The sequence below is a fragment of the Ailuropoda melanoleuca genome, chromosome 2 (assembly GCF_002007445.2).
Source record: "Ailuropoda melanoleuca isolate Jingjing chromosome 2, ASM200744v2, whole genome shotgun sequence".
In the NCBI taxonomy this organism is placed as follows: domain Eukaryota; kingdom Metazoa; phylum Chordata; class Mammalia; order Carnivora; family Ursidae; genus Ailuropoda; species Ailuropoda melanoleuca.
In genome coordinates this window covers 129,742,120-129,756,676 of record NC_048219.1, presented here as the reverse complement: position 1 = coordinate 129,756,676, position 14,557 = coordinate 129,742,120, and the positions used below count along the sequence as shown (strand labels likewise).

At 34.4% G+C, this 14,557-nt stretch overlaps 1 protein-coding gene across 3 annotated transcripts in view; it reads left to right on the top strand.

Moving 5' to 3' along the window:
• Nucleotides 1-14,557, top strand: part of LOC100483541 (lymphocyte antigen 75) — a 135,170-nt gene that overhangs the window by 42,846 nt on the left and 77,767 nt on the right. For all 3 annotated transcript variants that reach the window (XM_002928390.4, XM_002928391.4, XM_011236249.3), the window contains exons 14-16: nucleotides 10,827-10,908; nucleotides 11,894-11,962; nucleotides 14,246-14,360. In XM_002928390.4, the coding sequence (XP_002928436.1) occupies nucleotides 10,827-10,908; nucleotides 11,894-11,962; nucleotides 14,246-14,360 (266 nt within the window). The remainder of the gene's footprint in view (nucleotides 1-10,826; nucleotides 10,909-11,893; nucleotides 11,963-14,245; nucleotides 14,361-14,557) is intronic.

Here is a 14,557-nt window from a genome sequence, read left to right as displayed (position 1 = left end):
AAAGAAGAAGTCAAACTGTCTCTCTTTGCAGATGACATGATACTCTATATGGAAAACCCAAAGGAATCCACTCCCAAACTATTAGAAGTTATAGAACAATTCAGTAAGGTGGCAGGATACAAAATCAATGCCCAGAAATCAGTTGCATTTCTATACACGAATAACGAGACTGAAGAAAGAGAAATTAGGGAATCCATCCCATTTACAATAACACCAAAAACCATGCGTTACCTTGGAATTAACTTAACCAGAGACGTAAAGGACCTATATGCTAGAAACTATAGATCACTTTTGAAAGATATTGAGGAAGACATAAAAAGATGGAAAAATATTCCATGCTCATGGATTGGAAGAATTAACATAGTTAAAATGTCCATACTACCCAGAGCAATCTACACTTTCAATGCTATCCCGATCAAAATACCGAGGACATTTTTCAAAGAACTGGAACAAATAGTCCTTAAATTTGTATGGAACCAGAAAAGGCCCCGAATCTCCAAGGAACTGTTGAAAAGGAAAAACAAAGCTGGGGGCATCACAATGCCGGATTTCGAGCTGTACTACAAAGCTGTGATCACAAAGACAGCATGGTACTGGCACAAAAACAGACACATCGACCAATGGAACAGAATAGAGAACCCAGAAATGGACCCTCGGCTCTTTGGGCAACTAATCTTTGATAAAGCAGGAAAAAACATCCGGTGGAAAAAAGACAGTCTCTTCAATAAATGGTGCTGGGAAAATTGGACAGCTACATGCAAAAGAATGAAACTTGACCACTCTCTCACACCATACACAAAAATAAACTCCAAATGGATGAAAGACCTCAATGTGAGACAGGAATCCATCAAAATTCTAGAGGAGAACATAGGCAACAACTTCTATGACATCGGCCAGAGCAACCTTTTTCACGACACATCTCCAAAGGCAAGAGAAATAAAAGATAAAATGAACTTATGGGACTTTATCAGGATAAAGAGCTTCTGCACAGCCAAGGAAACAGTCAAAAAAACTAAGAGACAGCCCACGGAATGGGAGAATATATTTGCAAAGGACACCACAGATAAAGGACTGGTATCCAAGATCTACAAAGAACTTCTCAAACTCAATACACGAGAAACAAATAAACAAATCATAAAATGGGCAGAAGATATGAACAGACACTTTTCCAATGAAGACATACAAATGGCTAACAGACACATGAAAAAATGTTCAAAATCATTAGCCATCAGGGAAATTCAAATCAAAACCACACTGAGATACCACCTTACGCCAGTTAGAATGGCAAAGATAGACAAGGCAAGAAACAACAATTGTTGGAGAGGATGTGGAGAAAGGGGATCCCTCCTACATTGTTGGTGGGAATGCAAGTTGGTACAGCCACTCTGGAAAACAGTGTGGAGGTCCCTTAAAAAGTTAAAAATTGAACTACCCTATGACCCAGCCATTGCACTACTGGGTGTTTACCCCAAAGATACAGACGTAGTAAAGAGAAGGGCCATATGCACCCCAATGTTCATAGCTGCATTGTCCACAATAGCCAAATCATGGAAGGAGCCGAGATGCCCTTCAACAGATGACTGGATTAAGAAGCTGTGGTCCATATATACAATGGAATATTACTCAGCTATCAGAAAGAACGAATTCTCAACATTTGCTGCAACATGGACGGCACTGGAGGAGATAATGCTAAGTGAAATAAGTCAAGCAGAGAAAGACAATTATCATATGATTTCTCTCATCTATGGAACATAAGAACTAGGATGATCGGTAGGGGAAGAAAGGGATAAAGAAAAGGGGGGTAATCAGAAGGGGGAATGAAACATGAGAGACTATGGACTATGAGAAACAAACTGAAGACTTCAGAGGGGAGGGGGTGGGGGAATGGGATAGACTGGTGATGGGTAGTAAGGAGGGCACGTATTGCATGGTGCACTGGGTGTTATACGCAACTAATGAATCATCGAACTTTACATCAGAAACCAGGGATGTACTGTATGGTGACTAACATAATATAATAAAGAAAAACATTAAAATAAAAAAATATAGGACAGCCAGCTAAATTTGATTTCAGCTAAACAATGAATAATTTTTAGTATAAGTATGTTTATGTACAATAAAAAAAAAGATTGTTTATCTGAAATTCAAATTCAAAAAAAAAGAAAAAGAAAAAAATAACAATTTTAAATGGAGGTTTTTAATTCCTCTGTAATTGATTTTTGTGTAGTGACAGGAAGGTTCCAGTTGCATTTTGTTTTCTATATGGATATCCAATTGTTTTGCTGTCGTTTATTTGAAAGACTGTCCTTTCCCCATTGCTCTGAAATTACACCATTTTTATAAATCAAGGGCCCATAATAAGCATCTTTGTTTCAGGGCTCTATTCAGTTCCATTGGTCTATTTGTTAACCCCTGCATCCACCACAAACTTACTTACTATAGCATTTTAACAATTCTCACATATTTAGTAGTGTAACTCCTCTTATCTTCTATTATCTCAAGAGTGCCTTGGCTCTTTTTGGCCTATCGCATCTCAGTTTAAGTTTTAGAATCATTGTGTCATGTTTCATACAAACATGCACATAAATACACACATTCACCCACAGATTTGGGGCTTTATATTGGAATTATATTCTATAGATTAATTTTACAGAGAATAACTTGTTGAATCTTCACATCCATGATCATATTATATTTTATATTTATGTAGTTCTTCATTAATTTATCTAAATAGCATTTTTGTATTTTTTTTCCATGAAGTTCTTAGACGTTCTTTGGCTAGAATTATTCTTGGTAGTTGATATTTTGGTATGAATATGGTTACAAATTACATTTTTCTCACTTTCATTTTCATACTGTTTGTTGCTGTAGAAACAAAGTTTACTTTTTGTATATTGATATTAAACCCAACAACCTTTATATACACTTTTATTGAATGAATAGTTTAACTTTAGTACTTTTGAATTTTCCTCACTTGCAATCTAATCATCTGTCAATCATGGAAGCTCTGTTTCTTGTTTTTTCTGATCTCTATGTCTTTTATTTTTCTGCTTTTCATTACTGCATTGATAAGTATTTCTATTAAAATATTGAATAGAAATGGCAAAAAAAAATAAAAAATAAATCCACCAAATGGGGAAATGAGATCTATTTCATATTGAATAAAGGTACAATCTACAGTGAAGTTATAATAGTCAGGAACCATTACACATTTAAAAATCATAGCATCAAAATATACGAAGCAAAAATATTAATTATATTAGTGAAATTTTCCAATAAATAACAGTAATGGAAGACTTTAACACTTGTCTCATTCATCAACAAGTAAGACAGACAAAAGGAAATAATATAGAACATATGAATAGTATAATTAAGATTGATTTAACAATATCCTCTTTGTTCATACATGACAAAATCTATATTTATTTTCTCTTCAAGCTGTATGCCTTTATCACTTACAATAATTGATCTTTTAGACTAAAAAGAAAATCTAAAATTCCAAAGTGGTGAAATTATACAGGTACATAAGAAGTGAAGTCAAACCCTATCCACTTATAAATTCAATGTTTTTAAGTAACTTTTTTGGCAAATAAATCAAAGCTGTATAGATAATAATAACAACACTCATTCTGAAATTCGTGGGTTATAGCCAAAGCTATAGTTGGAGGTACATTAAAAGCTTTAAGAGCTTTTATTGTATAACAAAAATCATGAAAATAAGCATTCACCTAAATGTAAAAATAAATGTCAACAAAAATACATGGAAACCATATGAAAGAACCTAATAAAGATTTTATATAAACATACTTAATGAACCCTTAGTAAAGGATTATAAAATCCATTTTGTGGAGAAATTTTTTAATTGGTAAAAATACTAAGCATAATTCTATGCTGTTACAAATGAAGTTGTTAAAATGAATAATTTCTTGAGAAATACAAATTACTATACAATTGATCTGATAAGTAGAAACCCAGTAGTTTAATGCCATGAAACAAACGGAAAAAAACTGACAAAGAATTTCTTCAAGAAAGAGATAGGAAGTATAGTATATGGTTATATATGTGAATTTCTTCACATTTTAAAGAAGAGATCATTATCTTGAATTTCAGTAGTACAAGGAAGAGATTGTATTCCATTACATAGAAACTGGTATAGACATCTGGTTTATTTCACAAACCAGTCTAATTCTGATATCAAAGCCTATCAACAAGAGCACAAAGAATTACAGACCAACCTCATGACTAGACTTGAAAAAGTAAATACTGATAAGTGATAGAATAACAAACACTGATACAGCGTTTATTATATGCTAGATAATGTCCTCTATGTTTCCTATTAGCTCATTTAATCCTTACAACAACCTATGAGGTAGGTACTATTACAATGCCCATTTTATATAAATAAGAAAACATACAGAGAAGTAAAACAACTTGCCTGTAGTTATATAGATAATAAGTAAAGGATCTAATATTTGAACCCACTAGAGCCCACTTCCTTTTCCCACTACATTATAGTATATCAAAATAACGTACCTTGACCATGTAGGATTTCTTCCAAGAATACAAGTTTGGGTTAGTGCTAAGAACTCTGTATATTAAGTCAAATATCATATGAGCATCTTACTGGGTGCTGAAAATACATCTGGTAAAATTCACTATTCATTCCTGGTTTAATATGTAAATATATCATAAAGTTAACATAATTAACATACAAATTCTTGTTAAAGTAAGAATAGGAGGATGGAGCACCTGGGTGGCTCTGTCGGTTAAGTGTCTGCCTTTGGCTCAGGTCATGATACCAGGGTCCTGGAATCAAGCCCCACATCGAGCTCTCTGCTCAGCAGGGAGCCTGCTTCTCCCTCTCCCTCTGCTCCTCCCCTCTGCTCATGCTCTCTCTCTCTTGTGCGCACTTTCTCAAATAAATAAGTAAAATCATTTTTAAAAAAAAAGGAATAGAAGGATAGTTCAACCAATAGCCATATCACATTTAATGAGTAAACATTAAATGCACTTCTGTAAAAGTCAGAAAAAGGGAAAGATCCCTATTATCATCACTGTTGATCTTTGTTTGGAGTTTATACCCTGTGCGTTAAGATTTTTTCAAAAAAAGAATAGTATACCATGCAAATATTTTTATAATACATTAAGTGGGAGGAAAAGCAAATTATATAAGAATAAAAAATATACTATTTATATTTAAAAGTAGATTACGAAAAAAAAGTAGATTACGAAAATGCATCAAAGAAAGATAATCATTGTTACCTCTGGAAGATAAGATTTTGAGTGATTTTTGAAATGTTTGAACATTTTCCCACATTTTCCAGATTTGCACTAATATACCTACTGTTGTGTTCTTCTCATTAAAGAAAGGGAAGTTTCACTGCAATGTGCTGGAAATCTGATAGAAAATATAGTACACGTGTTCCATAAATATTCGCTTATTAAGCATCTATTATAGAAGTTCAGACATTCTGGACTCATTTTCTAGCACTAGAAATTATTATACAAGATCTCATTGCACACTAACCTGAGCTAATTTAGATATACAAACTCTTAATTTCCATTTGAGGTTAGCGTTTCTTAGCTACTCCCCACCACCTTGAGAGTAGATTACAATGAATGCAAAACTCAGACCAAATCTTTCCATATACACAAACATTTATTAAACAAACATTCATTGAAGCAGGCACAAAACTTATTTCATACAACCTGTTTCATAAGCTTCCAACATCCCAGCAGTCTGCCCTAGGTGTTCCAGCCACCATCTTGCAAGGCAGGTTCATTTGAGGTAGATTTGACAATATTCCTGAGGCAGGATTCCGTTCACATTATAGTTGGCATCAGGCAGTTCCAATCACCTGACCCAACGACTAGACATGGGACAATTTAAAGATCAAGCCCCAGATCTATTTCTAATGGTACTGGCTACCAGCCTCAGCAGAAAGTAATAACCTTTCATGAAGGGTGAGAGGGTCTCTGAATGTTGTAGCTATTCCCCATATCTTAAATAATTTCAATTTCACCACTCAGAGCTCATTTATAACATCAGGCTGATTAACAAGCTTCTAATTTTGCTGATATACACCTATTTCTGCTATTCTCTCTGCTAATAACCAAAACCTTAGCTGTGGCTTCGGATAACAGACATCCATGTGGCGGGCGCCTCTGGAACATACTCTAATATCCTGCTGATCCTCCCTGAAGTGGGAGTTTTAGCAAGGCAACTTACTGGCCCTAGATCTCAAGCTTGACATACACATTATCATACTGTCTAGGCTTAAGTATTTTTAAGTAAAATACTGACATAAACAAAATGGATTTTGAATAATACCAAACAGCCTTTAACTGGAACAGGGAGCCATGGATAAGTACTAGGCAATGAGGTTGTAGATATTTATGGAAATTAATTGATGGAAAATGAAATACCATATGCGATATAAATGATCACTGAGAGCGTCTATATACAGAATAGATTACACTAAAAAATAAAACTGAAGTGTGAGAGGTAATAAGGAATTTTTCTTGATTTGTTTCTTTGTTTCAGATCACACTTGCTGAGTTTCCTTTCAATTAAAAAATTAATACAAGTTCATTATATAAGATTTGGGGAATATAAAAAGTGATAATAAAAAATAAAAATCCCCTCAAATCCTAGCTCTTTTATAAACATAGTTAGCGTTTAATGTAAATCCTTTCCATTTTCTTCCATTCCTATGCATATAATTTATTTTCCAAAGAATGTACAACAATGTTTAACTTTTTTTCTGATCACAAAAGTAATATACATTTAATTTAGAAAACAGAAAAGCACAAAGAAAAAACAAATCACCATAATCCTTTCATTCACAGGCACCATATTTTATTTGTACTCTTAACCCAGCAGCTGATATGTGCCACATTGAGAGGACTGTGTTGTCTGCTTACTATGTGCTCCATTAATAAAGAGATCATTTGCCCACGCTATACTTAGAAAGATAACATATTCTAAAACCAATATTGTAACCATGGCTTGAAGGGAAGGAAGGAGACAAACCCATTTATATCAGAAAATGATTCTAAAGCTTACTCCTTGAAGGCCTTACCTTTTTATTGCAGGAATTGACCTTTCTCAGATGTCCATTGCCCAAATTGTGTATTGCATGCCAAGGAGTTAAGTCAGATTACCGCTATACTTCTTGCAGTCTAAGTTCCACATCTCTATTTGTATTTCAATGAAAAGGATTCTTGCTGTACCAAGTCATTAAGGCTCTAAGATCTTTGCAACTCTTAATGGCAGCCCACCAGGGAAAGCCATTGTAGAACAAAAATGGTTTTAGGATTACAGGAGAAAGCCTTGTTTGCAATGCTGTTGCTGCTGTGTGTACTACCTTCTGTGATGTGGCATGAATGGATTTAGATATAAATCTAAGGCTTTGCAGACTAAGCGCCCTCATCAAATAGTATTTATTGGGGTTTATAGCTGAGATAGTATTTTCCTTAGAAACCAGGTGCAGCAGGAAATTTGATTGAGAGCAGGAATTTTAACACAGATACACATATTAACCTTTCGTGCAGTGTCTTCTTAACCTAATACCCTAAAACCATATACTTAGTGCTTGTAGTAGAAAAATTTATAAAGAGAGAAATTTTCCATTTGATTTAATTCTCCAGTTATGATCCATTTTTTTCCCTCAAATTTTCTAAATCCACGTTAGAGGTGTGCAATGATTACTGTGATTTTCAATTTCTTCTTCTCTTTATCTGCATATGGATAAACCAGGTCAGATCAGGAATAAGTTAGAATTGGGGAAATATTTTCCACCTCTTACCACACACAGAAAAAAACATAAGTAGCTACTATTGTCCTTTTTTATAACACACTAATGAATCTCTTGAATTAGAAGCTAAAAATTAGGGGTGCCTGGGTGGCTCAGTCGTTAAGCGTCTGCCTTTCCACTCAGGTCATGATCCCAGCGTTCTGGGATAAAGCCCCGCAGAGCCCCTTGTCAGGCTCCCCGCTCAGCGGGAAGCCTGCTTCTCTCTCTCCCACTCCCCCTGTTTGTGTTCCCTCTCTCGCTGCCTCTCCGTCTGTCAAATAAATAAATAAAATCTTAAAAAAAAAAAAGAAGCTAAAAATTATAAATGTCGGGATGAAATGAAGTTCAATCTCAGAAGGTAGTAAAGATTAAAAAGTTTTGGACAATGAGGCAAATTGTGTTTTCCAGGAAACTATTTTCTGAGATGTCACCAAGGAGGCAGAAGTGAGCTTGAAAGCAGAGGTGGAGCTAAGGAAGGAGTGGGTGGAAAGGTTAGAGACCGATCTCTAAAGAGGCTTTCTGTTGGGAGCTGACTGTAGAGTAAATGCAGGTGACAAATGACCTTTGACCATCTTCCGACTGTATTGTTGATTGTAAAAAGAAGATAGGCTATCTAAGTCTTACTTTAGAGAAACACAAAATGTGTACAAATTCCCCAGGCTCAAATATATTATGTGCAAAAATTTGAAAGAAATAAAGTCACATCTCCAAGGAACGAGGAAGCAAACTTAACCTTCTCGTTATTTTACCTGTCTGACTTTAATTATACTGTATATGCAATTATCTAGACCCTGTGGTTTAGAAATTCAGCAGTTGGGAAGTATGATAAATTTGGAAGCCTGTTAGAAAGCTCTGAATAGTTGAAGACACAAACTTCAAATTCCTCTTAGAGCAGCTAAATTCAAACTGGACTTAATTGCCTCTACTGGATTGTCTGAAATCTACAAATTGGTAATCTTTTTCTATGAAAAAAGTATAACAATAAAGACTGAAAAAGGACTGTCCTCATAGTCCATTGCAATAAATTGAAAAGTTTAAGACTGAAATGATGACAAGTATTTATTTATACTAAAGTATGGGGGCATTTTGAGTAGGGGAAAGAGGTAAAGAAAAGCAATTATTTTATTAAAATATGAGAAATTACTTTAAAATTAAGTTTGTTTGGGATGCCTGTGTGTCTCAGTTGGTTGCACATCTGCCTTCAGCTCAGGTCCTGGGTCCTGGGATCGAGTCCCACATTGGACTCCCTGTCTTCCCGTTCCCCCTGCTTGTTCTCTCTCTCTCTCACAAGTAAATAAATAAAATCTTCTAAAAAAAATTAAGTTTGCTCTAGCCTTGATTCATTAGCAAATTTTTTGAAATGCAGACATATTTTTCAGCTACACATTCCATATATTCCATACATTCTATTGAGCTTGAGAGTAAGGATTAATTTTAGGTTTGGATCCTATCCCTTCTCTAATATGTGCTATATTTATATGCATGTAACACTTATATATGTATTACACTCATATGTACTGCCCATACATACTACATGCAATCAGAAGGTTAAATTATATGGAAAGTAATCAGCATCACCAAAAAAAAATTTACGTGGATAATAGTCTACTTAAAAAGCGTCTTCTTAAAAGTCTACTTAAAAAGCCTAAAAATAATCGTTGAACACCACATCAAAAACTAATGATGTACTATATGCTGGCTAATTGAACATAATAATAAATTTTTTTAAAACCCTAAAAAGTGTAACACATTTTAGAGAATATTTTCAAGTGGGGCTAGAAATGAAGAAAATGTTTTTATGGTTATATCACTTCTATTTGTATTAGCAATATCTTCCTAGCTAGAGAATAAGTTTAATTGAGGAAAAGGTATATTTACAATATATGTTCCTGCTTCTATATGTTATTGTATGTTGTGTATAGTGTATATTCCTTGGAATGTCTATTCTTTCTTTTCTCAGTCAATCTGAATATTGGTACGTGTTAAACACTCAGATTATGACTCAAAAGAAATATTAGCCATCCTTTGAAGACTGCCTTTTGTCCTACTAACCTCACAAAATGTTTCTTGACTTCCTGCAGTCCACAATCACGTTCTTTCTCTGAATTTTTGTAATGCTTAAAATTTATACAAACTTTGTATCATTTGATATCTTTCCAAAATGGTTATTATTTTCTTTGTTCATGTTTATCTTGTCTCCCTGACTAGTTAATATGCCATTTGAGGATAGGTATTATGTCTTGTACTTCTCTGTATTACCAGGACACCTAGCTCAATGCCTTGTACATAGAAGTATAATAATTATGATTGTTAAATATAATTACTTAAATGACTGTTTAATTATATTGTTCTGGTATAACCCATGGAGTTTGACTTTTAGAAGATACTTATACTTAATCTTTAAGAAAATGGGGTGGGAGCAACTGGCTGGCTCAGACAGTAGAGCGTGTAACTCTTGATCTCATGGTTGTGAGTTTGAGCCCCACATTGGGTGTAGAGATTACTTAAAAATAAAATATTTTTTTAAAAAGATACTTATATTTGTTTACTTTAGATGGGCAGGGGGAATTAAATAATGTTTTAAAAATCTTGATCTTGTTTAATAAAAATTTAGCCAAACGATTTGTTCTGCATTAAAAAAAAAGATATTTGATTGTGTTATAAACACTTTAAGAAATGCCATTGCTATCTTTGACTGTATCAAAAATATTGTCTAATATTGAAGCTCTCCAGTAAAAAATTTGGAATAATCATGCACTTTTTTTCCCTCAAGTTCAAAGCAGAATAGTTTTTACCTTTCATATGAAGAACATAACTGAAAATTAGTTTTAAGAAGTCTGGTACTTTTTCCATAACTAACTCATAAAGTTCGGTTTTATTTCAGAAGACATCTTTATAGAGCTTGAAATTGTGCTTTTCAGTTAGTGACAAGACAAACTTATATGTCTTACACATTTTAGACATGTGAATGCTATATATTTTTGACAAATCTGTGCTCAAATTGTTTTTTAATACTTCCTTTTTACATAGTGACCAGCGTTGGCTGTGGATAGGTTTGAATAAAAGGAGCCCAGATTTACAAGGATCCTGGGAGTGGAGTGATCATACACCAGTAAGTTTAAACTTTCTTGTTTGGGTTAATATATAGGTATTATTTGTTTCCATACCAAGTAAGTTGATGGTTAAATAATACATCCACGTGCTATATAACCATTAAAATTATGAAGAAGTATTTTTATTGAATGAAAATACATTCACATATATGAAGTGAGGAAAAAGATATTACCTCACTTTTATTTTAAAAAATAACCATACATACATACATAAATAAATACGTATTTTTTTTTAAATTTAAAAAATAGTCATATGGACAGTTTCTCTATAGTCCTAAAATTATGGATATATAGATATAGTGGTCATCTTTGGATAGTAAAATGTTTTTTTCTTTTTCTTTGTGCTGTTTTTTATTTCCTTTTCTCACAATGAGAAGCTTTTACTTTTATTATCTAAAAATATAAGAGCTGTGTAAAAAAGAATGTATCTTTCTTGGGGGAAATAATTTGGGGAAACTCCAATAAGACCTTAAATACTATTTCAAATGTTTACATTACCCTAAAGAGAGATTTTAGGTAACACTTATAGGAGCAAATTATTCTCAAATTTATTAAATATTTACTCCACATTAGCATTGTATCAATTCATCATTTATTCTTTCCAAATGTAAAATTTCTTGACTTTCATTTTCAAACGGGAACATAACTGAAATTAGTTAATTGAATAACTAGCATTTCAACACATGCCAAAAAAAAGGTCTTTTGCAAGCTCCTTATTGTCTGCGATTCCAGCTGCAAACTTAATACACTATTAACCTCCACTTCTGAAACTGTGGCTTCCTTTGTTTGGAAACTGATGACGGTATGATATTTTCTAAGTAATCTCATGATTTAACATCCTGATATTTAAAAAAAAAAAGATGAAAAAGTTCTCCTTCTGTGGCATGTGAATGTGTTTGAGTTATTAAAGCTGCCTAAATTACATCTAAATTGCAAATATTTATACATCGGTCTTAAGTTCTCAAGCGTCTCTTGTTTTTTAAGGTGTCTACTATTCTCATGGAAAATGAGTTTCAGCAGGATTATGATATCAGAGACTGTGCTGCTGTCAAGGTCAGTACAATGCTGAAAAATCTGCATATTTAAAAAATAAATTTGGCATTGTGTGCAGTCAGGCAACAGATCCACAGAGTGCCGTTTGTGTGTGGAGCACGATATTAGATGGAATGGGAGGTAAGAACACCCATGGTCCCTCCCTCAAGCTACCTAACTTAGACTTAATTTGAAAAGATAAAATTCATATTCAAGAAAGGTGACTCGTATTATTATACAGTAATAGGCTCCAAATTAGTGGGCTGAGGAGGGCCGATGAAATGCAGAAGAGGAAGTGATTCCTCTGGCCTGGTTCCAAAAAGAGGTGGAATTGAACCATGCTTTTGTACAGGTAGGTTAAGGTACGCCTTTCTAATGAGGGATGGCATGAGGAGGTGGCCTCAAATAAAGGGAGAGTGGAAGGAAGAGGCTAAGGCAGTGAGGAGAAGAGAGTACAGATCAAATTTTTCATTGGTGCCATGGTTGAAAACAAAGTTGGGAAATTAGATTGATGGTAGGCAACAGCGTTATAAAAGGGTTTTGACGTGAACCAAGGAGGGTGTGAAGAAGATTCATCTCAAGTCAGATTTCAAGATGCAGCAAATGGGAACAGATGACATAAAAGACCAGTTAGACATGTTCCTTTGCAAAATTCATTCATTTATTGACCCCATAAAGTAGTCCAAGTGGTCTGTGATGCTCTGGGGTATACACCAAAGACAGGGTATAAAACAGTTGTTGTCTTCACAGAACTTACATCTAGTAGGAGATAAGTAAACAAGCAATTACAGGAGCTATGACAGATGAGGTGTAAGTTTTATGGAAGAACAAGAGTGTTATGGGAGGTGATGATGATGACTAACACTGGTAATGGTGACGATGGTAGCATCAGCTAACACTTGTTAACTCATGAGCTAGGTACTTATTATTTCACTTAATACTTATGTGACCTTGTGAGGTAGGTACTATTACATATTCATCTTTCAAGGAAGAAATTTGAGTTCTGAGTAAGTATACATGGTTACAGAGCTGAAATTTAAACCCATGTGTCTGGGGCTACCCTGCTGTATGACTAGGTGTTGATAGAAATAGAAAGGGTATGGTTTGTGGAGAAAATACTACATTTTAGTTTAGATATTTTGAACTCAAGCTAGTAGTAAAAAATATCCTATAGTAAGTTGAAATCAAAAGATCAGAGTTGAAGGAAAAATGTGTATTAAAAAAAAGTGCAAAGGGCCAGAAGTAGATTTAGGAGAACTGTCAATGCATGAAATGTAAGACGAGGAAGTAGGAGACATATAGATTATATCTTTGCTATGCAACCCCAAGAAAGAGATTCAAGAGAGTGATTGTCCAGAAATGTTGCAGGAAGCTTGAGACAAAGAACTGAGAAGGCCACTGGAAAGCACTATTTTCAAAGCAATTGTTCTAGTAAAACAGTATAGTATCATGCCATTTTTATAGAATTCTCAGTTTAACACATGCGAAGGTAAAAACTTCGGAGAAGCTTGTAAAGTTTCCAGAACACTGATGCAAAAGCTATGTTCTATGTAAATAGAGTTCTTACATGTAAAGAGATTAGAAAATCTACCAAAAAAAAAAAAAAAACCCAAACAAACAAACAAAAAAACCCACCTAAATAAAAGAGACGCTGATGCAGCCTATGTCAGGAACAAGGCCAGCCAGGGCAGTGTTCTAGAAGGAGAATCTCCCCTCACTTGCCTGAGTACCCCGCAGAATCTTGGCCTTAAGAGAAAACAGTCCAAAAAGTGATGGAGATTTCTCCCAGGTCATGCCTTCCCATTTCCTTTCTTGCCTGCTTCCTGGCTGGAGTTTGTAGAGACCTATCTCGGATCACCTAGAGGTGGTTAACTTCCTAGCAGTGCAGAGCAACACCAGAGCAGGAACCTGGGCCCTTGATGTCAGACACTTATGTCACATTTTCACAGATCTGCTTTAATCATAGTCTGGTTTTGGGAAGCCACTGAAGTAAACACTTTGTTTTTAGCTTGACCTTTCTCAAATTTAAAGGTACAATCTATAATTTCATATCAGCAAAGACAGAAAAAAAAACCCAATAATTTACATTTTGGGTATAAACATGACCTTATGATATATTTCCTGTATCAGCCCCTTTGAAGATTCTTGATTAGGCTGTTAACTCTTTGAACACTGTATTCATTCATTAAACAAGTATCTTAGGTGCTAGGGCTAAAATAGATTAAAGACCGTAGGGCTTACACTTTAGTGGTTTATAAAGCTACATCAACTTCAAAATATTCTACAATCCTCTTCCTCCTTTAGGTCATTCAGAGGCCAGGACGAAGAAGCTGGTTTTTCTATGATGACAGAGAATTTATTTACTTAAGACCTTTTGCTTGTGATACAAAACTTGAATGGGTATGCCAGATTCCAAAAGGTAAGTGGTAGTGATTCCTTTTCACAAATGCGAACATTGTAAATGCTGAACCTAAAGTAAATAAGAGAACATTTTAATCTATAATTATAACTTTAAAAAGGCTATGGGGATGTAGTTACTATATTAAGCTCCATCCTGCCTGACTCCTACCCCAAGTACAAGGCTAGTTTATTGAGATTAGATAGTACTTTCCTCTT